This window comes from Pinus tabuliformis, chromosome 1_1 (genome assembly GCF_031772625.1).
Source record: "Pinus tabuliformis cultivar Carrire ecotype Pingquan chromosome 1_1, CPIR1, whole genome shotgun sequence".
NCBI lineage: Eukaryota > Viridiplantae > Streptophyta > Pinopsida > Pinales > Pinaceae > Pinus > Pinus tabuliformis.
Window position 1 is genome coordinate 569,620,068 of NC_142297.1, and position 25,716 is coordinate 569,645,783.

The 25,716-nt window shown below is 40.5% G+C and overlaps 1 protein-coding gene across 1 annotated transcript in view; it reads left to right on the plus strand.

The window, feature by feature from the left end:
* LOC149214447 (uncharacterized) overlaps positions 1-24,729 on the plus strand; it is a 120,114-nt gene extending 95,385 nt beyond the window's left edge. The window contains exon 2 of the mRNA XM_089392307.1: positions 24,016-24,729. Coding sequence (XP_089248433.1) covers positions 24,016-24,223 — 208 coding nt within the window. The 3' untranslated portion in view covers positions 24,224-24,729. The remainder of the gene's footprint in view (positions 1-24,015) is intronic.
* The last annotated feature ends 987 nt before the right edge of the window (positions 24,730-25,716 follow it).

The window sequence follows — 25,716 nt, forward strand, 5'->3', positions numbered from 1 at the left end:
TTCCTACGGGGGTACATTTTGACTTATTTCCCATCGTGATTTGGAAGTTCATATTTTCTTCCTGATAATTCAAAAAACATTCTCGTATTCTTGTCATGTGCGTAGGAGCTCCAATATCAATATACCAAACCTTAGAGGAGGCAAAACTCGCTAAGCAAGCGACTTCTTCTTCCAGTCTGGAAGCTAACATAGAATAATTGTGATCCATGTTCTTCGTGTTTTCCTCTTTCCCTAGAGAACTGCGTGAGTCCTTCTGAGTTGCTGCCCCGGCATCATGCTCCCGACTCATAGCAGATTCTCTAATCCTGTTGCCTGATCTCTACTCTGATACCATGTGAAAATTTCTAACACGAAATTCTACTGTAGTAACTGAGTTATTTCTCCTACTTATATTCCACAATAAGTTATTTACAAAAACACTTCAGTAAACATTAAAATAAATGCTACTGCAGTTATCACATAATAGCATAGAGAAAATAACATTGATATACGAGCACAAGAATCAATCACATCAACACAATTATTTTTGGACAATTGTCCCCGGAAAAACTCAATGCGGGAAAATCGGTGCAATAGATGAGGGTTTATTTATTAATCTTCAGCAACAATCTCTTTACAAGGAACGATTCTACAGAATACAAAGACACTTCTGAGAGAAACACCTGAGACAATTTTCCTCCTCCCTTTGGAGAAATTCTGACACCCCGGAGACCCTCTATACTTCTCTAAATCACCTCTGCGTCACTTCTGCGTGAGGCTTGCATGAGGACTGCGTCCCCTGTTGCACTATCTCTTTGATCTTCCCTCTGCACTGTACCTCTGATGCTCTGCGTCACCTCCTCCTCAGCCTCTGACTGATGTTGATGCCTTCCTCTTCCTTCACCCTGCAACTCTCCCTCTGAATCGAACTCCTTCTCCTTGAGAATCGATTTCCCTCGGGTTACTGAGTATTTGCTCGATGTGTTTCCAAATGACTCTCAAGTTTTCTCTTATACTTTCCTGTTGATGAATCAACAACCGAGATTAAGTCCATAATCAACGGCTAAGATTAAAACAGACTTGATCCTCGTCTCTTAGAAGCTTCTCACCCGTATCTTTATTAATACCCATTAATATTTTTATTTTCCTAAGTTTAGACTTAGGAACCCCATTAAAAATATTAATTATTTTAATAACTCATAATTCGGATTGAATTTCTCCAAACGATTTCTAGGTCTTGGAGATCTCATGTATTCTAGCCTCTCCACAAAATATCAGAGGTAGAGCACATCCGATGCTACCCAAAATCGACACTCCCTCTTAGCGAGGAATGCGCTCTAGCAATGCTTTTCAATAGAAGCATCACACTGATCCACGACATCGGTCCTCTGCGCTGTTGATGGTTGGCCTGCTGCCCCTCATCTACTGTGCTACTGCAACCTGTACTACTGCCCATGACACTGCAACTGTCACTGCTACATCTGTACTGCAGCTCCCTCTGAATATGCTGCATCATGCTTCCCATAGCACTGTCGCTGCTGCACTGCAACTTCTTGTACTATTCGCTTCTGCTACTGAAACGGATTCTCAACCATCCCCATCTTCTCCCTGAAATAAACAAACTTTGTTCTTCCTAGAGCCTTGGTGAGAATGTCTGCCACCTGTTCTCCTGTCGGGGTGTACCTTAACTGTACTGCCCCTTGTTGGACACAGTCTATGATAAAGTGACACTTGATGTCAATGTGCTTCGACCGATCATGAAAAACTGGATTCTCAGAGAGCTTGATGCAACTATGATTATCACACAAAATATTGATCACTTCCATCCTTCTCCTGAATAGATTCACAAGCAATTTCCTAAGCCATATGGCTTCATACAATGTTGTGCTAGCTGCCATATATTCAGCTTCAACTGAGCTTAGAACTACGGATTTCTGTTTCCTACTACACCAGGAGGTCATTCCTGATCCAATGTTGAAACAATACCTAGTGGTACTTTTCTGGTCTACTGAATTGTCAGCCCAATTTGCGTTAGTGAACCCACTTAGCTTGATGTCATAGCCTTAGGTGTACATTAATCCATGCTCGATTGTTCCTCGTATATATCTGAGAAGATGCTTGGCTATTGCCTAGTGTGCCCTCTTTGGTTCTACCATGAAGTGACTAAGGGTGTTGACAGGGTAACAAATGTTTGGCCTGGTATTGACCAGATACATCAAGGACCCTATGAGTTGCCTATACAAGGTGGGATCAACTTCTTTATCTTCGGATGCATCAATCTTCTTCCAGTTGATAATCATTCGAGTAGCCATAGGTCTACAATCCTGCCTCTTTGGTTCCACCATGAAGTTATGAACTGACTGAGGGTGTTGATAGCGTAACAAATGTCTGGCCTGGTATTGACCAGATACATCAGGGACCCTTTGAGCTGCTTGTACAAGGTGGGATCGACTTCTTTATCTTCAGATGCATCAATCTTCTTCTGGTTGGTAATAATTGGAGTAGCCATAGGTCTTCAGTCCTGCATTCTAAACCTTTTCAAAATCTCTGCAGCGTATCTCCCTTGTCCAAGGAAAATTCCACCCTTCTACTGCCAAAATTCCAACCCCAGGAAATAATGCATCTGCCCCAAATCCTTCATGTCGAATTTTGTAGCTAGGTTTTCCTTGTAATATTTGATGAGCCTAGATGAGCCTGTTAGAAAAAGATCATCAACATATAACACCAGGATTAAAGGCTTATTCTCTACAACCAGATAATAGAGATTAGGATCTGCGTCAATCTTGACGAATCCCATCTTCTGCAAGTAACCATCAATTCGACTGTACCATTCTTTATTCGCCTGTTTAAGCCCATACAAGGCTTTCTTCAACCTGCATACATGAGATTTCTTCTCATGTATCTCAAAACCCTCTGGTTGTTCAATGTATACTTATTTTTCTATCACTTCATTCAAGGACGCAGTCTTGACGTCCATCTGGTGAATCTCCCACCCCATCTGTGCTGCAAGGGATATCACGGATCTAATAAAAGTATACCTGGCTACTGGGGCGAAGGTTTATTCGTAGTCACTTCCTTCCTTTTAAGCAGACCCCTTAGCCACAAACTTGGCTTTGTATTTTTCCACACTGCCATCTGCAGTATATTTGACCTTGTAGATCCATCTTGAACCTACCACTGACCTATCCTGAGGCCTAGGTACCACTTCCCAGACGTCATTGACCATTATGGAATTGTATTCCTCCACCATAGCATCTACCCATACTTGATGCTGAACGGCCTCCGGAAAACTAGAGGGTTCTCCAACTTGAGTCACCAAGGCCTGGTATCTGTCTGGTTGTCTACGCTCCCTTTTCTTGTTCCTAGGAACACCAATGAAATCCTCTGCGTCCTGTAGTATCTGTTGAAGTTCTCGACTCGTTCTTCAACTGGTAGTGGGTAGATCTATCTGCTCTTCGTTTTCCTGAGACTCTACCTTTTGTGATACCTCTGGAGTTTTGTCTTTAGGAGAAATACTGGCGCTGGTTTCCGTTGGTCGAAGTGGCTGGACCAATGAATCATCCTTTGACTGCTCTTCGGAAGGCATTTCTCGGGATTTCTTGAAAGCTCTGTCCTCCATGAACTTTACATCCTGTCGAACTATGATCTTCCTATTTCCCGGTGTTGACCTCTACTGGTCAACCACCCATGCAGTGCACCCCGTTTTTCTTGACAGAAAGAAGCAGCACCTGATCAGCATGTCCGTGCCATCCTGCCATCATCAACAGCTTGATCTTTTTGATTGTAAACCCAGTCTGCATGTATTAATTGTAAATAATCTTAGCAGACATGAGTCATGTATGTATTTTGCCTAGGTGGACCTTACTTTCTGATGATAATCTACGTCCCGGAAGGTTTTTCGTCTCACCGATCCACGGATCGACAGAGTTTTCCTTCAAACCTGACCCCAAAGCCGGGATGGATTTTGTCATTAGAACTTTAGGAAAATCCTAGTGTGTTAAATCTGCTAGATTATAGTTGTGTCGCAGAACTGGGTGTTTTGTGAGGGTCTGTATCAGTGTTGATAATATCGGTATCGGGAAAATATCGGCGAGGGTCCGAAAAATATCTTATCGGCAATATCGGCGAAAATATCGGCAAAATATTGGCAAATATCGGCAAGCATAAAAAATGCATAATATATTCATTTTTTTCAGATTTATAAACATATAAAGCAATAACAACATGAACTAAACACATTGGCACATAAATATGAAGAAGGCATTGATATATATGATGTCAAATAGAAATGATACATCAAACTTCAAAGGCGATACCAAATCCTGTTGATCCCTGATAATTGTCCAATCAAGGACTCAAACAAAATAACATCACATATCCTGTTGATCCCTGATAGTGATAATTGTCCAATCAAGGACTCAAACAAAACAACATCACATATATAAAACTTTAAAAGTATTTCATCATCATGAGTTATAAACTTATATGTAGCAAAAGTTGCAAAACAAATAAAACTAGCAGCTATCTATCTGAGACCATTGGCCTCTCCCTAGCAGAGTTCTTTCTGTCTTGTTCAGCAATTGCTTCACGAGCTTTTTGTATAACCTCTGCACTAGAAACCATACAAGGCATCACATCTGCATCATATGCGGAGAGTTTAGCCAGATGGTATTTCAATCGTGTAATCCCTCCTGACATCTTGGTCCCACACAAGTTGCATGATATATATGCCTGATTTGCCCCACCAACAGCCTCCCCATACTCCCAAAATGGGTCCAAGGCTTTTGGCATATTTGACATTTGTACTGAACTAATTCAAACCTAGGGCACAAAAAAAACAAAAAGTTGGCATTAAACCCCCCAACACAAAATGTAAAAATAATAAGTAATAACAACCTCATTCAAAAAAGATTACTACATTATTTGCATTTTGCAATGTGAATGAAAAATGGCAATAAGAGGGTGCATAAGAAAGTTGAAAAAAAAAAACTGAAGCTTGCTGTCCAAATATGGAGAAAACCCTTGCATTGGTTCATGGGCATGAAAATCATAGCAAATGGAAAAAAACAAAGAAACAAAATGTTGGTAGGCAAAGAGGCAAGCAAGCATAACCCTAAATCTATGAAAAAATCATTAACATAGAGGTTTTTAAGAACATACCTGCTAATGGAAGAAATGAAGTTTGTCTCACTACTCTTCAATCTTTGATCCACAAAAAAATCTTAATTGGTGGTGATAATCGTCGTTTGATCTTCAAACCCTCCTTGACAAGCACCACAAAACTCTTTCCCTTTCTTCTCCAACACTCAGAAACAAAAATGAAGAAAAAAAAACCAATTTTCGTCTTTTATAGCCGCGGAAAAACACGCCCGGCGATATTTTAGATCGTCGCGCGATATTTTCGAAAATATCGCCGATATTTCGTAAATCTCGCGATATTTTCAGGACCCGAAAATATCGCGATATTTTCGGGGCGATATATCGGCTCGCCGAAAATATCGCGATATTTCCGATATTCGGCGATATATCGCCGATATTATCAACACTGGTCTGTATTAAATGGGTTTGTCCCTTAAGATGTAATTTTGTAAAAGTCATGATGTAATGAGTCCTGAGAGTCGAGAATTTAAATCCCCTCATGAGTCTTAAGTCCTAGGTCCTAGGTGATGTTTCCGAAAGGCTTAGTTCAGTGATCCATTTTAAAATGAATTAAAAAATTAAAAAAATGAATAAAAATAATAAAATAATAAAAAAAAATTAAAAAATGAAGCAAAAACCCTAACTAATAAAATAATAATATTTTAAGTTAATAAATCGACGGATGAGATCAAGAGATGTCTTGATCCTCATCAACGGTCGAGATCATTTCTACATGGATCACTCGAACTAGCCGTTAGGATCATTTCCTTTATATAGGGTCTTAGGGGGTCATTTCAAATCATCTGATCTGTACTGAAAAGCTCTCTTGTAATCTGATTTATGGTTAATAAAAGAAGACTTTGGGGTCCAAATCGTGCTGGTGTTACTCTCTGGAATTGCTGAAAACTTTTCTGAAGGAAATTGTGGGCGTTTGGGGAAGTTCTAGGCTGAACCAGCCGACTCCCACTGGCTCTTCTGTGCAGAGCCCAGCTGATTGTTCCCTGGGTTAATCATTCAAATTTTCTTTTCTGTTTTACATTGAGAAATTTTCTTTCTGTTCACAGTGAAGTTCAAGATTACATGATATTCTAAATATTTCTGTTATCATTTGCTGAATCAGGCTGTCAAGGGGCCATATCTGTAATTTTTTTTTTTTGTTAGACCTAGGGTTTTGATTTAGTTTACTGCATCTTTTTTTGTAATTTTAGGTTTTACTTTAAAATTTTGTGCATCTGCCTGGTTTTGTTTTCCTTCTTGCAGGATGCAGATCTGAGATAAGATCTGGGAGAAAAATTTTGCAGGGTTTCTGAGAAATTTCAGGGGTTTCATCAAACTATTTTATTGTTCAAGATCTGTTCACATTTACGTGGCCCCTGTCTACTCAAAATTCCATCAGTCAAGGTGGCATAAGCATGAAACGTTTCAAGCGTCCTTGAAAAACCTGCAAGAAATTGTAAAAGGAAGTAAAGCATGTTAGCTTAACCCTCATCGAGCCTGCGAAAATCTGTGGAGGCATAAGGCCAAATGTCTCACGGGTTTTTGGCGTAAGGTAATCTTCTGAGGATGCGTTGAGCATTTTTAAGCGTGGACATCATTCAGTGCTGGCCGAAGTTCCGTGGGCATGCATGGAAAACGTTCAGGTTGAACTCATCGTTTTCGTGTGACTGTCAAATCGATCTCCATTTGCCGCCGTCGACTGTAAAATTCTTTTTGTTCGAGGCTGAGTCAAACATTTCCTTCCTCCGGTGGCTAAGATATCATTCAACGCATTTCGATTTTTCATTTCTGCTGGGGACGTGATTGCATATGAGCGATAACGTTTTGATTTTCGAAGGAAAGTCGCATTTTTTGAAACGCTGGCTCCTGTTCCGCTCCAATCGCACCTGCACACAGCAAAAATCCACCATTATAAACCCGCTAACGTTCTATATGGGCCAGGTAAATGAGGGTTACGGTTTCTGTCTGAACTAGCAGCTCGAATTTTTGTATACGGCTTACGTTTCCATTTTTTAGTTTTAGTTTCATGTATATATGCGTTAGGGTTTAGTTTTTCATTTTTATTCGATTTTGTTTTAGACTTAGGATTTAGCTGTATTTAGATTTTAAATCTTTGAGTTTTATTTTAGTTTTGTTTTATAATTTCATTTCTTTTAAAAAAAATACATTATGAAAATAAAAAAATACGATTTTCCTTTTTCATTGTTAACGTAGATTTTAGACTTAAGATTTTTATTTTCTTTTGAGTTTTAGTTCCGTTTTATAGATTTTAATAGTTATATTTTAATGTATTGCTGTTTAGATAAAAATGTTTTTGTTAGATTTTTTTTTAATTTTAACTTAATTTTTTTTGTTTAGTTTAGTTTTAAAATTAGATTAGTTTTAGAATTTTAAATTTTTTTAGATTTATTTTTAATTTCCATAACATTAAAAAATAAAAATTGAAAAAAGATTTAAAAATTTTTGAAAAAATAAAATTTTTGTGGAAAATCATTTTGCCAGTTTCAGTTGCTTTCGCGATATATCTTTCATGCTGAGATCTGAAATTTTCAAGTCGAAACACGAAATCCAATGTCTGGTTAATAATTCATGATGCTCATGGTGGTTTAAGGCATTTATCTCTTCAAAGCTTTCAGTTGCCGGATATCGTTTTGGTCACATGATTTAGCTGATGATAGATGGTTGTTGTTCATGGTCCATGTTTCTTTAAAAAGTAATCATTTAAACATTGACTCCACAAGGCACTGGTCTATTAAATCTCTAAATCCATCTAGTGCTTATCATATCGTGTATCGTGTCTCCCACCCAACTGTTTGGCAGTTGGTCTTCACTATCTCGCAGGGTCTACTCCCCTTAGCCGCGGGAGACGGGCTTAAACGGAGGGATCGGGGATCAGAGTGACAGCCCCCGGTCCGAGCGTTGTCGTGCCAATCTGCGCGACAACACCCGAAAGATAGACTCTATATGCCTTAGTATTCTCATTATATCCCACAAGATATCATTTTTCTGTAGTTTGATCCAATTTCTTCCTCTTTTCTTTGTGTATATGGCAGTATGCCAAACTCCCAAATATCTTGAAATGATTCACCTCAAGCTTCTTACCGGTGAAGACACTCTCTAGAGTAATCTTACCTAATTCCCTGTGAGGAGTCCTGTTCTGGACATAAACTGTTGTGCTGCATGCCCGTAGGAGTTTGGGCATATCCTGATCATACATCGCCCTAGCTGCTTCAACAATAGTCCGATTCTTCCTTTCTGCTACTCCATTCTGCTCCGGATTATAGGGAGCTGTCCATTCTCTTCTGATGCCTTCCCTTGCGTGAAAATTAGTGAAGTCCTTGTCAATGCATATTCTCCACCATTGTCTGAGCGCAACACCTTTATCTTCTTTCCTGTCAGATTATCAACTAGAGCCTTGAATTCTTTGAATCGACCAAAAACCTCATCCTTGGTTTTTAGAAAGTAGATCCAAGTCTTTCTGGAATGGTCATCAATAAAGGTGACAAAATATTCGGCACCACTAAGAGATTTTGTGGACATGGGTCCATAGATATCTGAGTGTATCAATCCCAGAACACTCTTAGCCCTATTGTTACTTCTGGAATAAGTCACTTTGGCGTACTTGCTTAGTGCGCACCCTCTGCATACATCGTCTCGTTTTGTACTCAACTCTGGAACTCCTGTGACGGTTCTTCCAAGAATTCTCATAGCCCCATGGTGTAAGTGTCCCATCCTCCTATGCCATAGTTCATTCAAATATTTTTTCCCACTGCTGCCTATTAGTGCCTTTGGAGATTCTAGTTGTAACTTATTCACCCTGTTACTTCTGACTCCAATTTGGGCCTTCTTTTTCCAACTCGGGTGTTTAACATATACCCTTCTTCCCAATGAAGAAAACATCATAGCCCTTGTTTTGTAGCTGAGATACAAAGAGTAATTTCATCCCCAATCCTGGCATGTGCAACACATTGGTTGCTTGAAGCCGATCCCTTGCTTTTGTTTGAAAGACTACAATACCTCTTCCTATGGGGGTACATTTTGACTTATTTCCCATGGTGATTTGGAAGTTCCTCTTTTCTTCCTGATAATTCGAAAAACATTCTCGTATTCTTGTCATGTGCGCAGGAGCTCCACTATCAATATACCAAATCTTAGAGGAGGCAGAACTCGCTAAGCAAGCGACTTCTTCTTCCAGTCTAGAAGCTAACATAGAATAATCGTGATCCATGTTCTTCGTGCTTTCCTCTTTCCCTGGAGAACCGCGTGAGTCCTTCTGAGTTGCTGCCCCAACATCATGCTCTCGACTCATAGTAGATTCTCTAATCTTGTTGCCCGATCTCTGCTCTAATACCATATGAAAATTTCTAACACGAAATTCTACTGCAGTAACTGACTTATTTCTCCTACTTATCTTCCACAATAAGTTATTTACAAAAACCCTTCAGTAAACATTAAAATAAATTCTACTGCAGTTATCACATAATAGCATAGAGAAAATAACAGTGATATACAAGCACAAGAATCAATCACATCAACACAGTTATTTTTCGACAATTGTCCCCGAAAAACTCAATGCGGGAAAATCGGTGCAATAGATGAGGGTTTATTTATTAATCTTCAACAACAATCTCTTTACAAGGAACGATTCTACAAAATATAGAGACCAGTGTATATGATATCGCCGATATTCGGAAATATCGTGATATTTTTGGGGAGACGAGATATCACCGAGGAAATATCACGATATTTTGTCTCCCCGGAAATATCGCGATATTTCCGAAATATCGGCGATATCTCGGGATAATATCGCGCGACGAGCTAAAATATCGTCGGGAGACAAAGAAAAATGCCGCCGTGGCTATAAAAGTGAAATTTTGTTTTTTTTTTCAATCATTTTCATTTCTAATTGCTGGAAAAGGAAGGGGAGAGCTATGTGCTTGCTGCCAAGGAGGGTTTCAGTGTTGAATAGCTATTATCGCCACCAACAACGAAGATTTTGTTGATCTAAGCTTGAAGAACAGTGAGACAATTTCATTTCTTCCATTAACAGGTATGTTCAAATAAACCACTATGTTAATGAATTTTCTGATAGTTTTAGGATTATTCTTGCTTGCCTATTTGCCTACAATCATTTTGCTTGTTTTTCTTTTCCATTTGCTATGATTTTCATGCCCATGAGCAAATGCAAGGGTTTTCTCCATATTTGGAGAGCAAACTCCATTTTTTTTAAACTTTCAAATACACCCTCTTATTGTGATTTATGGTTTTTCATTGAATTCACATTGCAAATAATGTAGCAAAAAAATGATTTTGTAAAATGATGTGGTTATTGCTTATTAATTCCAATTGTTTTTTTTTGGTGCCCTAGGTTTGAATTAGCTCACTACAAAATTCAAATATGCCAAAAGCCGTGGACCCATTTTGGGAGTATGGGGACCCTGATGGTGGGACAAATCGAGCATATCTTGCATGCAAATTGTGTGGGACCAGGATGACAGGAGGTGTTACACGACTGAAATACCATCTGGCTAGACTCACTAGACATGATGTTGGGATTTGTACAATTTCTAGTCCGGAGCTTATACAAAAAGCTCTTGAGGCAATTGATGAAAAAGATAGAAAGAAGGAAGAGGCAGAAAGAAACAAGGCTGAATGTGCAGGTAGATCTTTCGGGATATCTTCTCCTGATTTTGATGTTGAGGGTAGTGGGAGGGTCTCCACAGCTGGCACATCATCACCTGCTATTGCTATTGCGAGGTCATCATTTTTTGTCCCACGAACAGGACATGGATCACAACGTGGCATAAAATCGCTTGTTAAAAAAACGAGAAGCAAGAAGCAGATAGAGTCATGGGGAGGTGTCTTTTCTGGAGCGACTTACCTCTCAGCATCACCAAAACCAATCCATTTTGGCAACCAATGTGTGATGCTATTGCTGTTGTGGGCCCAGAGTACAAAAGTGCTACATATGAGGAGTTGCGGGGGCCAATTCTTCAAGCAGAAAAGCAGGACATCAACTCTAGATTGGCAGAGTTGAAAAAAACATGGGAAGTTACTGGATGCATAGTGATGTCTGATGGTTGGACAGATAGGAAGGGTAGGACCCTTCTAAATTTCTTGGTACATTGTCTTAAAGGTACCATGTTTATTAAATCGGTGGATGTATCAGAACATATCAAAGATGCAACAACGATATGTGAGTTGTTAGATGGGTTCATTCGAGAGATTGGTGTGCAGAATGTGGTGCAAGTCATAACAGACAATGGAGCTAATTATGTGTCTGCCGGCAAGATGCTTATGGAGAGGCATCGCACATTGTTCAGGACTCCGTGTGTAGCACATTGTCTTGATTCGTTGCTTGAGGATATGGGGAAACTCTCCTTCATCAAGGAGGCAGTTGATATGGTTAGGAGCGTCCCCAAATTTATTTATAACCATGATTTTGTTCTTAGCCTCATGAGGAAGTTCACTAGAAACAAGGAGTTGCGGCGTCCTACGATCACATGTTTGGCCACAAACTTTATTACTCTTTAGTCTTTGCTTCGATGTTAGTTCGAGTTGAAGCAAATGTTTGTGTCTGATGACTGGCGTAATTGTAGATACAGCAGGAGACAGGACGGGAAAGCCATTGCAAAAATGGTGTACTCTGAGACGTTTTGGCATGGAGTAGAAGAAGCATCATCAGTTCAGTTAGTGAACCTATAGTAAAGGTTCTCAGATTGGTAGATGGGGAGAAGCCTGCAATGGCTTATTTGTATGAGGCCATGGATAGGGCCAAGGAGGCCATTCGTTCTTATTATGCAAACAAGGGTTCTGCTGGCCTTGATAGGCATATGATGTTATGGGATGTGATTGATAGTCGGTGTACAGGGATGCTTCATCGACCCATTCATACAGCAACACTCTTCCTCAACCCCACATTTTCATACAAATGTGGCTTTGATTTTGGTGGCGAGGTGATGGAAGGGCTCCATTCCTGTATTCATAGGATGGTACCTAATCCTGAGTTTCGTAGCAAAATCAATCGCGAGATACAGTTTTATCGGGATTGTGTTGGCCTATTTGGCTTTGATGATGCTATTAGGGAAAGGACCCTCTTCATGCCACGCAAGTGACAAGTCATCACTCATTAGAAATTAGAATTTTCAGTTTAGAATTTCCTTACTTATAATTCTATTTTTTTTTAAATTCAATTATGTAACTTTTATTTGAAAGTTTAATTATGTTTTAAGTTTTTGAATTTTTTATTTCTTTATTTTGTTGTAGATATTTGGTGGCAAAGCTATGGTGCAAGGGCACCAAATTTGCAAAAATTGGCCATAAGAATCTTGAGTCAAACATGTAGCTCTTCAGGGTGTGAGCGCAATTAGAGTGTATTTGAAAAAATACACGCAAAAAAGCGCAACAGGTATAACTTTGAGCTCCAACCTTCAGTTGAGCAATTACACTTATTGTAATTTTTAATTTTTAATTTGTGACCTTCAAGTGTCAAGAGTCAAGAGTCAAGACTCATTAATTTTTTTGACACTCTTACAGGTTGGAGTTTGCATGCCTCAATGATTTAGTGTATGTGCATTACAACATCCGACTTCGAGTGAGGCAAATAGAAGCACCAATGGAAACAAATGCCATTTCCTTAGACAATATTGATGTATTGTCTCAGTGGAGGGTGGAGTTGGAGGAGCCCATCTTGGAGGAGTCACCTGAGTCACCTTCATGGTTAGAGCCAGATGATCCATTAGAACAGGGGCAGCAAGAGGAGGAGGACTTGGAGGAGGAGCAGCACTCAGAGGAGGAGTAGGAGGAGGACACTGTGGGAGCATCAGCATCAACACCATTTGCTATAGATATAGGAGAGCACAACTCCATACCTAGCACTCATTATTTGACATTAGGTGCAGAGGAAGGGTCAAGGCCTTCTACTACTAGGGGCAGGCCTGGCAAACAACCCATCATGTTTTCCCGTAAAAGGGGGAGAGGGCAGTGATTTCAGATAGATAGCTGCTAGTTTTATTTGTTATGCTACATATAACTCATGATGATGAGATATTTTTATATATGTGATGTTATTTTTTATTGGTTCTCCACATTTGAGTCCTTGAATGGACAATTATCAGGGATCAGCAGGATTTGGTGTCGCCTTTGATGTATCATTTCTATTTGACATCATATATATCAGTGCTTTCTTCATATTTATGTGCCAATGTGTTTATTTCATGTTGTTATTGCTTTATATGTTTAAAAATCTGAAAAAAAATGAATATATTATGCATTTTTTATGCTTGCCGATATTTGTCGATACCGATATTTTCAACGCTGATAGAGACACTTTTGAGAGAAACACTAGAGACAATTTTCCTCCTCCCTTTGGAGAAATTTTGACACCCCGGAGACCCTCTATCCTTCTCTGCATCACCTCTGCGTCACTTCTGCGTGAGGCTTGCATGAGGACTTCGGGGCATGATGGCGAGCCTAAATCCTGCTCATTGCTCTGACAAATTTGTTTTAATTTTTTATCGCTCCAAATGCAGATAGGCCGAGAGGTTGACACGTCGGGAAGATGATAGGCCCCTGGGCGCTTTCTTGTCTAACCTTCACGACCGAGGGTTGTGATCAGTGCTCTTTGGTTCACTACTCGTCGCTAAGTTAGTTTCTGCATCCACACACTCCCCCGAGGTCGTGATATCGGGACAAATTTTTGATAGACATGGATATTCCCGTTCCTTGTTGTTGTCGATAGATGAGACTGCTTGCTGCTAGCAGAGTTTGCGATGCTCGTTCTCGTGTCGATGGGCAGTGGCCGATGGCCCCACCAGCGTAAAACCAAAAAAATCACAAAAACTGCAAAAATTAATTAATGCTGAGAAGTTCTGCAAAACTAGTCCTTGGGGCATATCTTGAAGCAACCAAAGTTGCCATGTCATGTCGACGTGCATCAACCAACGAGTGCCATATGTCATCCACGTCACTTGCCATGTGTTATCCACGTCATAATCACTGCCCCCTGTCATGCCACATCATTGCCAATGTCACGAGGAAAGGGTCCACTTGTCCACCCAAAAAGGCCATAACCACCTGCCACATGTCCTCACCACAGGATGCCACATCATCACCATACACTTCCCTGCCACAGGCTATCATCTCGTTGGGCCACGTCATTGACTTGTCACTTGTTTGTGCCAGCTGGTACCTACATGGAGGCGCCATGTGTGCTGACCACCACTCACCACTCAACACTATGTTATGTGTAGTTGAGTTTTCACGAAGTGGACCAATAAGCACCTTGTTGCTTAGGTCGAGCACTGTTGAGTTATGGTATGTTCTATGCTTATAATAGTTTACTTCTTTTTCTTATTATATTCCACATATTAGCAATCACATGTACATAAAGTAAAGTGCAGATAGAACATTAAATGATCGACAGAAAACAAGCCAAGACAAGAGACACAAGATGTGGCGGCTAGCCAGGGACAAACCCCACAATGTGTGGGGAAACCCTTTGATCAAATCTTCTTTTATCTTCAATTATTCAGCAGAGAGAATTAGTACAATAAATCTGATTCATATCAGCAGTAGCAAACCCTAGATTAGCAGCACCAGCATTAGCGACTTCATTATCAAACTAGGGCAGACAATATCTCACAAACCGACCGTCGGATTGACTTCATTCCACCACCAAAAGTTGCGGCTTCCAGAGGAGGTTCAGATGAACCTACAATGCAGTTCAGATGAGGAGATCTTCTAGGCCACGCAAGTCAATCTTTACTTCTGCAGTTGCAGCTTCAGTTTTAGCAGTTTCCAGCTTCAAACTAGGGCAGTGGATATCTTGCAAACCGTTCGTCGGATTGACTTCATTCCACCACCAAAAGTTGCGGCTTTCAGAGGAGCTTCAGATGAACCTACATCGCAGTTCCAAAGAGGAGATCTTCTAGGCCACGCACGTCAATCTTTACTTCTGCAGTTGCAACGTCAGGTTCAACAGCTTCCGGCTTCACATGTGTGAGAGAGAGACCCATTTCTGCGCAGTAGAGAAGAGACTCATTTCTGCGCAGTAGAGAGAGAGAGATATGTGATGAGAAGAGTGAGTGAAAATGAGGAAAAAGTCCTCTTATATTTATACACAACGTTGGTGTTTGAATAGATGCGATTATTGGGCTTCTGAGCCTACATGAGTTGTAGGTCGACTTGATAATAATTCCATAATCAAAATAAATTCATATCTCCATGAATACTTATCGGAATCGGATGATCTTTATATCATTCCTACACCTCTTGACGAGAGGAATCTAATAAAAATATTATCAGCCATGAAGAAGATGACCCACATGAAGTTTTGCCCTAGTTGCCAATTTTAACACTCCCTCTCAATCAGGGAGAACTTCATCTGCAATCTATCTGTTGGTCGTTACTATTCATCCATCAAATGCATTGCCTTGTACAACCTGACCCTTGCCCTGCTCTACTCTATTCTGCTTTGTCTTGTTCTACCTTGTACTGATCGGTACTGTCTTGCTCTGTTCTGCTCTGCTCTTGCATTGTTCTGTTCTGCTTTGCTTTTGTCCAAATTATGAAGAAGAAGAAATGATCGAGGATGTATCATACTGACTCAAAATCAGTCTCAGAGTATGTACCACTAGTCCCAGACCAGTCTTAACCAACCTGAAGTCAGCATCATAGTGAGTACAACTCCACTGGTCCTAGACCAGTATCATCCTCCACTGACTCAAAGTCAGTCTCAGAGTGCGTACCACTGGTCCTGGACCAGTCTCAGCCGACCCGAAGTCAGCGTCATAGTAAGTACCACTCCTACCACTGGTCCCAGACCAATATCGCAGTCTCAGAGAGTGTACCACTGGTCCCAGACCAGTATCGCAGTCTCAGAGAGTGTACCACTGGTTCCAGACCAGTCTCAACCGGCCCGAAGTCAGCATCATAGTATGTACCACTCTCACTGGTCCAAGACCAATACTGCACTGACATGAAGTCAGTCTCGGAGTATGTACCACTGGTCCCAGACCAGTCTCAACCGACTCGAAGTCAGTGTCATAGTATGGTAGAACTCCTACCACTAGTCCCAGACCAATATCATTGATCCTAGATCAATGGAGGTCATCCTAGCATAGGGAGTACGGTAGATACAATGATGCGTCCATCGGTACTGCTATGGTCCCTAACTTCATTTCCCTGCTCATTGATCAGATGAGAAGTACTTCCCATGAGTCCCAGATTGCATGGGTAGGATGCCTCGACAGGAGAACTAATCAATCCTGTCGTCACAGGAGAACACATCAATCTTGCTACAATCACCTTGGAGAACACATCAATCCAGGCCACCATGGAGAACACATCAATCCAGGCCTCACAGGAGAACTAATCATCCTACTACACAGGAGAGCGAATCATCCTGTTCCACAAGAGAGCGAATCATCTTGTCCCACAAGAGAGCGAATCATCTTGTTCCAGTGAGTCACCCTGTGGTCGTATGTTGTTCCAGTAAGAACCGCAAGCCCTCGGAGCTCCCAGAGCTCAATGTATGCAGGACCCTTTTACAAGGGTTTCTTGCCGACTCCAATTCGTTTGGGAAAATCACAGATTAGATCTTTCCTCAGGGCTTTGACAAGGTGTATCGACCTGTACATCATCTTAATGCGATGGAGCCTCCTTGCTCATCGACTTACCATATCCCAGATGATGTCTATCTGCTGGAGCAATCGATGAATACGAGATTCCTCAATAATCGAATCCCACCTCTGGTTGTTACAGAGAATCATAGTGGTATCCAATGTAAATCCAAACAGCTCACTGAAGAGCTTTCGCAACCAGACTGCCTCACACAAGGTCATGCTAACAACAATATATTCTGCTTCGGCGGTGCTCAAAGCCACCAACTTCTGCTTCCTGCTCATCCAGGATATCGAAGCAGATCCCAAGGTGAAACAGCACCCGAAAGTGCTCTTACGGTCCACCACACTGCCTGCCCAATCAGCATCAGTATATCCAAGTAGTCTCACATCTCCGGCAGTGTATCTTAACCCATTGTACCACGAAGATATCTCAGAAGATTCTTGGCATCAATCCAGTGAGGCTCAACCAAATATGAGCTCACAATGCTAACTGCAAAACATATGTTCAGATGGAGGTTCACTAAGAACATCAATGCGAATGAGTTTATGAAACTCAGAGGCATTTCCCAAATCTGGTCCGATATCACTACCATATAACTTCTAAAAGTTAAGATCCTCAAGGTAGTCACAGGCTTGCAGTTCATCATACCGAATCTTTCCAATATCTCTACCACATATTTTTCTTGAGATAGGAAAATTTCCCTTGGCTTCTGCCACACTTCAAGTCCTTGGTCCTTCATTTCAAATTCAGAAGCCAACTCCCTCTTACATTTGTGAATGAAAGGGTTTGCACATGTTAGAAAGAGGTCATCCACATACAACACCAGTATGAGAGGCTTGTCATCTTCAACCTTAAAGTAAAGGTTAGGATCGGCTTCACTCCTAGTGAATCCCAGCTTCATCAAGTAGCTGTCGATCCTCTCATACCATGCTCGGGGTGCTTGCTTCAGCCCATAGAGAGCCTTCTTCAACCTGCATACATGAGATTTTCGATCATAAATTTCAAATCCTTTGGGTTGCTCCACGTAGACCTCTTCTTTGATCGAGTTGTGTAAGAACGCAGTCTTGACATCCATCTGATGTAGGTTCCATCCTTGTGAAGCGGCAAGGGCTATGATCGAGCGGATGGTCGTATATCTGGCAACAGGTGCAAATATCACATCATAGTCTATACCTTCCTTCTGGGAGAAACCACGAGCAACAAAACGAGCCTTATACTTTTCCGTACTTCCATCTGCTGCATGCTTTATCTTGTAAAGCCATTAGGAAGTAACAACTGTCTTGTCCTGGGGTCTAGGAACTACTTCCCAGACATCATTCTTCATGATAGACTCATATTCTTTGGTCATAGCATCCTTCCATACTTGATGCTTGACGACGTCTGAGAATGATGAAGGCTTATTTTGTATGATCGTGCTCATGATGGTCAGGTATCCCTGATACCTATTAGGTTTCTTACTTTCACAAAAGGTTCCTCGAGGTGCAACATGTCCTTCAGCATCATCAAGTAGCCCCCTAAGCCATGAAGGCCTCTTCCTAGAAGAGGAAGGCTCATGTGGAGGAGGATCAATCGGATCCATGGGTTCTTCTACATCAGGCATTGATTCATCATCCTTTTCTTTCGGTTCCCTGGTGTCGGCTTCTTGAGAGCTCCTCAAAGTCGGAAGATTGTTCACCTTGCTGAGAGCCATATCTTCGTCAAAGGTGACATCATGACTAATTACAACTTCCCTTTGACCGGATACATAGATTCTATAGCCTTTAGTATTTTCAGCATAGCCCACGAAAATTCCCTTCTTTCTAGATGCACCCAATTTATTTCTTTTCTCTTTCGGCACATGAAAAATATACAGGGCTTCCAAAAATTCTAAAATGAGAAACATCAGGTTTCTTACCGGTGAACTTTTCTTCAGGATTCTTGGAACCCAATGCTTGATGAGGGCATCGATTTTGTACATATACGGCAGTGTTTGTAGTTTCAGCCCATAGAAACTTCGGAAGTCTTTGATCATGTAGCATGGCCCGGACAACTTCCATAATCATGCGGTTCTTCCTTCCCACCACACCATTCTGCTCAGGAGTATGTGGTGTAGTAGTCTCCCTCTTAATGCCAACCTCAGGTATGCCTGAGTGAACCAAATGTAATATATCGAAGGTCTTTCTTTGGCTGGAGGGGAATGGTCCCCTTTTGAGCTTTCCTTCGGCACATCCTGGACATACACCTTCTTTCTCTACTCAGAATTCGGGCATCCCTGTAACCATTTGTCTTACATCGAGTATAGCTTTATAATGAAGGGGGGCAAACCTCCAATGTCAAAGTTCGGACTGAAGAGATGTGTCATAAGACATGACACCTAGCAGACTTCCATCGACCTGATATAATGAATCAACACTAAACCCAAGAGTAAAGGCATCTTTAACATTATTTTTCCATATACGTACCTTGCCATCGCTAAAGGTTACCTTGTAGCCTTTGTCTTCCATTGCCGAGATGGACACTAGGTTCTTTTTGAGGTCAGGTGCATTTAATATATCTTGGAATTTCTAGCCTTCTTGAATGGTTGTCCTCTTCCTCGATCCCCAGCTCTCCTCTTACCTTTGCTGTTGAATTTGTCATTCCTTTGATTTGCCATCAGAGGGATTTTGATCATCGTCCTGGTGTGAGTCCTTTCTATTAGGGCACTCCCTTGCATAGTGACCTGCTTTATCGCAGATGTAACATCATCATTTTCCTCCACCCTTAGGTCTAGCCTTTCTTTTAGAGTTATTTATTTTCTTAGCATGAGAAAAAAAGGCAGCAGGAGGACCTTTAGGCATGGGCATTTCTTGCTCTTCTTCCCTTGTTTCTTCTTGAATGCATCTAGCCATTGATTCCTCGAAACCAGGAATTACATTATAGTTCAGAAGAGTAGTCTTGAACACGTACCATTTGGATGGTAATCCTCCAAGAGTCGTGAGTGCCATTTCCCAGTCTATCGTAGATTTCCTTGGAGGTGTCCAGTTCAAAGATGTAGGCCACCAAGTGCTTGTCGATAGAGTCCCGGATGATCTTCTATTTTGACTTCTTCGATTTTCCATTTGTTCCATGTAGCAACGAATGCATTTGATGGAGGCTCAACAATATTGCCTCTTACATGGTCCAGCACTCCTGGATCTTCTAGGGTTAGATTGATAGACATCTTCCATGCATGAAAGTTATCTTTCTCACGGAGCTTATCTTCGGCAGGAAAGAGTGTTGAGGACCCCATAGTTCTTTTAGGATAACCTTGCCAATCTTCTCTTCGGTGATTGCTCTTGCTCTTGCTCGGGCTTTGTCTTCACCTCAGCGTTGATACCATGTTGAGTTATGGTATGTTCTATGCTTATAACAGTTTACTTCTTTTTCTTATTATATTCCACAGATTAGCAATCACATGTACATAAAGTAAAGTGCAGATAGAACATTAAACGATCGACAGAAAACAAGCCAAGACAAGAGACACAAGATGTGGCGGCTAGCCAGGGACAAACCCCACAATGTGTGGGGAAACCCTTTGATCAAATCTTCTTTTATCTTCAATAATTCAGCAAAGAGAAATAGTACAATAAATCTGATTCATATCAGCAGTAGAAAACCCTAGATTAGCAGCATCAACATTAGCGGCTTCATTATCAAACTAGGGCAGACGATATCTCACAACCGTCGGATTGACTCCATTCCACCACCAAAAGTTGCAGCTTCCAGAGGAGGTTCAGATGAACCTACAACGCAGTTCAGATGAGGAGATCTTCTAGGCCATGCAGGTCAATCTTTACTTCTACAGTTGCAGCTTCAGTTTCAGCAGTTTCCGGGTTCAAACTAGGGCAGTCGATATCTTGCCAACCGTTCGTCAGATTGACTTCATTCCACTACCAAAAGTTGCGGCTTTCAGAGGAGGTTTAGATGAACCTACATCGCAGTTCCAAAGAGGAGATCTTCTAGGCCACACAGGTCAATCTTTACTTCTGCAGTTGCAGCTTCAAGTTCAACAGCTTCCGGCTTCACATGTGTGAGAGAGAAACCCATTTCTGTGCAGTAGAGAAGAGACTCATTTCTGCGTAGTAGAGAGAGAGAGAGATATGTGATGAGAAGAGTGAGTGAAAATGAGGAAAAAGTCCTCTTATATTTATACACAACGTTGGTGTTTGAATAGATGCGACTATTGGGCTTTTGAGCCTACATGAGTTGTAGGTTGGCTTGATAATAATTCCATAATCAAAATAAATTCATATCTCCATGAATACTTATCGGAATCGGATGATCTTTATATCAATCCTACACCTCTTGACGAGAGGAATCTAATAAAAATATTATCAGCCATGAATAAGATGACCCACATGAAGTTTTGCCCTAGTTTCCAATTTTAACAAGCATCCTATGTGTAGGGGTTGTGACTGGGGGCTTGTCGCCCTTGTTATTTGTGCATTGATAGGACCAGGGAGTTTGATAAGACCCTAAGTGCTTTACCCTAGCGCCTTGTGGATAGAGGCTAGGAACGATGGTTTACCACTCCCTCGCTTGCCAATACTCATCGCTTACCACTTGTGTCACTGAACTTTGTTAGCCATTGATTGTTAAAACTCTTGCTAGATCAAAGGCGGAGAATCATTTTGGGGTCCCCTTGCCTGCTCGATGTTTAACAAGAGCGGGGGTGGAGGGGCAAAATTTGTCACATATGCAACTAATCCACCTGCACCTCTGTTGAGCGCACCACACAAATCTAATAGCTTGTCAGATCAAATGGCTATAACTGAACTTCAACCCCCCGTAGTTTTTCCGCAGTTTAATGAGAGGGAAGGCGGGGGTGGAATTTTTTGTCATTTTGTGCGCACTGAAACCAGGAGGAGTTGGAACCCTGCCAAACTTTAACCTGACTTTTCTTGTCACTCCTTTGGAGTTAGGTCAAGTGCCATATATTGTTGGAAATGTCTTGGAGAGGACTATCCAACTGAACATGTAGTTGCCTCATTCGAGCTAAGAAATTGAAACATAAATGCCTCAAAGATATTACCTGCATCTTTGAACTAGGCTAGGCAGCAACACTCACACAACAATGATGACACACTTACTAGGCTCCCCGTGAACTTGACACAAACAATTGTAGCCGCCAACATGCTCAACCATCTCACTTCAATAAGCTCCCCCTTGAACTTGACATAGCTGGACATCAATGATTGAGACTTAACATCAGTGACAACAATTGACAGCAATGACTAAAATTTGACATCAATGACAACACCTTGCTCAACAGTCGCCACAGTCACATTGCAAGACGTAAAGTTAGAATTTGAACAGAATTCCTATACCACAGATTGGAGCAACAATGTCACTGAGTTGAAATAAATAAGGCAACGACCTATGAGTGAGTGGGAATGATGAAGAGAGTGCAGATTTATGATCAAGGAGCTGGTTATGAGGAAGCACAATTAAGTCTGTACATGTGAAGGATTGTGAAGGAAGAAGGATTGGGGAGGCTGCTCATAGAGGTGACTGCAAGGATGAAGGCTGTATCATCAGGACTAGTACAACATAGGACATGAAGAGGCTTGGTACACTAAATCTTCTTGTTTTATCCTTTTATTCTCTCTTTTTTTCAATGAAGTGCACATCTTGGGAAACCCACTAGGCACTTTCCCTCATTTTGAGGATCATGATACCCAGGGTAAACCAGCCAGTCGCAGTTTTGGCAACCTAACCCAGCTGGGATATCAAGTGAGGCTCACAGCATTCACAGAGGCAGCCAGCCATGGGACTTGACCCCATGACCACCTACCTGTAATTAACAGCAGTCAGCAACTCAAGCTTATCCACCGGGCTTGAACCTACCCAATGCTTTATTGTTCTTGAATTAAATAACATGAATTTATGAATTGCCTCCATCTCTGCATCAGCTGACCATTAAAAACCTTGTATTTGAGTTGCCATAACTATATATATATAAAAATAAAGAGAAAATTATAATCTTTCTACTCTTCAGAAGCATCAATTGTTACTAGGGAAATGCTTCTTGCAGTATATCTTACTTTTCTAAATAATTTCAAGTGAAAGAGTACATATATTAAAAATAAAGAGAAAATTATGATCTTTCTACTCTTCAGAAGCATCAATTGTTACTAGGGAAATGCTTCTTGCAGTATATCTTACTTTTCTAAATAATTTCAAGTGAAATAGTACATATATTTTTGCGTATTTTTTCTTTTTTTTTTCTGGAGAGAATGCCCCCACCTCTCCTCATCTTGCTATTGATATCTGCTGTGCATTTGAGTCCTATTTTCATATCTTTGGTCACAAGTGGATATTACAAAGAAATAATTTTTTTCTAGTCTGTAAGGTAATATGTGGCTTTAGCATTTTCCTTTTGGGTATTAGGGTTTGTAATGCAGAATTTTCAACATGCATAGACCAAGGTTTGATGGCTCTTCTGCAATTAATGCTATATTTTGGGGCATTAATAATTATATGTAATCCTTCTTGTAGGATGTCTCCTAAATTACAAATTTCCACTATCATAGTGAATGCTTAGGGTTAGTCTGTTACTATTGTTTGATATTCATAAAGCGATAACAGGAAGTTAGGAGGAGAGTAGCAACATTTAGGTGCAAGTTGGGTTTTTAGGAGTACATTTACGGTGGAAGGTAGGGTGTAAAACATAGAGCATAAAAGGGAAGGGTTTTAATCTTCATGATTCACCATGTAGTTATCCTGAATTAATCCTGTGGCTTTTAGCGGCTCTTGGCACATAGGCGAGTCGCTTACTGCAATTTATATTTCTATTGCCCAACCATTGTATTGGTTGAGCCGAGAGGCTCATTCTACAGCATAGTATGATGTGTAACCCTGTCCGTCCATCATCAAAGTTGAAATTTTGCTCATTTCGGCCAAAATAAAAATTTAAAAACTCTAAAAAGAAAAAAGATAACTATACAAAACATTTAATTAATGTCTGCTCATAAAAAAATTTGCACGTGAAGAAGTTGGATCCCTCTCGACTCATGTTAGATCCGTATTTAAAATGGATCTATGCTGGTTTTAGTTTAATGTGAGGATCTATGTTTTCCTTTTGTTTCCATTGTAAGGTCTGAATTGTTCTTTTGTCATCCATAGTTTTTCAAATATAAACTAGCAATGTGAATTCATTTAACCATCTTTCTAATGCATCTTAGCTTTTTTATATGGAATGTTGGTTCTTAGATCTACAAATACTCATGTCAAATATTGGTTGTTTCTAACTCAGAGGCTAATTTTATGTGTATGCAGGGATGATGCTGCCAAAGCTCGTTTATGGTTATTCCTGTTCTTTGTGTTATTGATATCTGCATGTATTGCTCTTTATCTCAAATATACTTGGCCTGCTGTCAGCTTTGTATGTTTTGCAATTCTTTTACCAATATGCTTAAAAATTATTCGACATTTCAAGCTAGCAAGGAAAAGGCAAAGGAGAATGTTGTTACCTTTATCCATGTAAGCCAGAAGATACTTTATTTGAATTGGGTCTTGACCGAATTTGAAGGATGCTAGGTTGCTAAATCTCTCTTCAGGAAAAGCTGACCATGCGAAGGATCTAGTCAGCTTAAGAAAGGAGATGCAAAAGAGGAATTATTAAAGCTTTGCATTTAAACTGGACAAGCCCATGTTTCTATATAATATATTTGTCTTGAATGGCCCATGTTTGGCATCGGTTCTGGATAATTTGATGCATTTTTTTATATGTGCTAAACTATATTGAATTCTGCCATTAAGTTCCAGTTCAGAAGCCTACCATGCAAGGTAGCTATTCAGGCAAAGAATGGAGATGCAGAAAATTGAATGAGGAAAGTTTGCATGGAAATAACATAACCTGTTTTGCCAATTCTTTTCTCTCTGGAGTTACCCATGCTCACTGAGAGTTTAATGTGTGCAAGAATTTTGGGAGTTTTACTACAGGCTCTGGACTCGTTCTATGTGACAAAATATATGGAATTTTGTTATACACGTTCCAGTCTCCATCATGTCTAACTTATGTAGAAATTTAAGTTCTAACCATCCAGTTGTATGACGTGTGGCAATAATAGCACTTTTAAAGCGTTTGTGGTATTTCCAAGATCCAGAATGCGTTTCCAGTAAAAATAGAAATACCTTTTCGTGGAGATGGCCGATCATGCAATGTCTCAGTGAGATAGAACCTCTGGCAACTTATTGGTTACGTTATGTGAAAATTGCATATAGTATACATTTTAACTTTTAAACTTCGTCTTAATTAGTGGGATGTCGGATACTGTATACATGCCTTTGTCTCTATGGTGCATGTGTATGGATACATGTTTTTGTTAGAACACATGATACAAGGTGGTTTGATTTATTGTTTCAACTGTAGCAGGTTGTTTCCTCATGGTGGCCTCTAAGCTTTGCATTACAGGACCTAACTCTGGGAGGAATGCAGACTTATTTTTGGTTAATTTTTTTAATGGTTTTTTTAGTCCGATGCTCTTTCATATATGAGTTCCAAATGATATCTTACACTACATTGTACAAATGATAACATTCAAGATTCTTGCAATTATGTGGCTACTCCTCACTCTTTAGCATGGTATTTCTCCTTTTGCTATATGCATCTGTTCAAGGTATGCGGCTGGTTTATGTGTTTGCAGATTTATTTCACAGTAGTTAGGGGATGGGGTGAGAGGGGCATGAATTTCAAGGATGGCTAGAGATACCGTCATAGATTTCAGCATATGGCACATGGGAGAACAAGGTACAGGACATAGGGGACATCCCCTTGCCCTGAAATATAAAATTTGTGCAGGGGACGACTTTCATAAAGTATGAACAGAGTCCATAAACACAAAAAAAAACTCTCTACTTTGTACGTGGAACTCTAAAAAGAGATGGAAAAATCAAAACTGGTTTTTAATGAGTTTCACCAACTGGGAGACACCTGGGCATTCCCCAGCTCATTGAGGGATGCCTTGGTATCCCTTT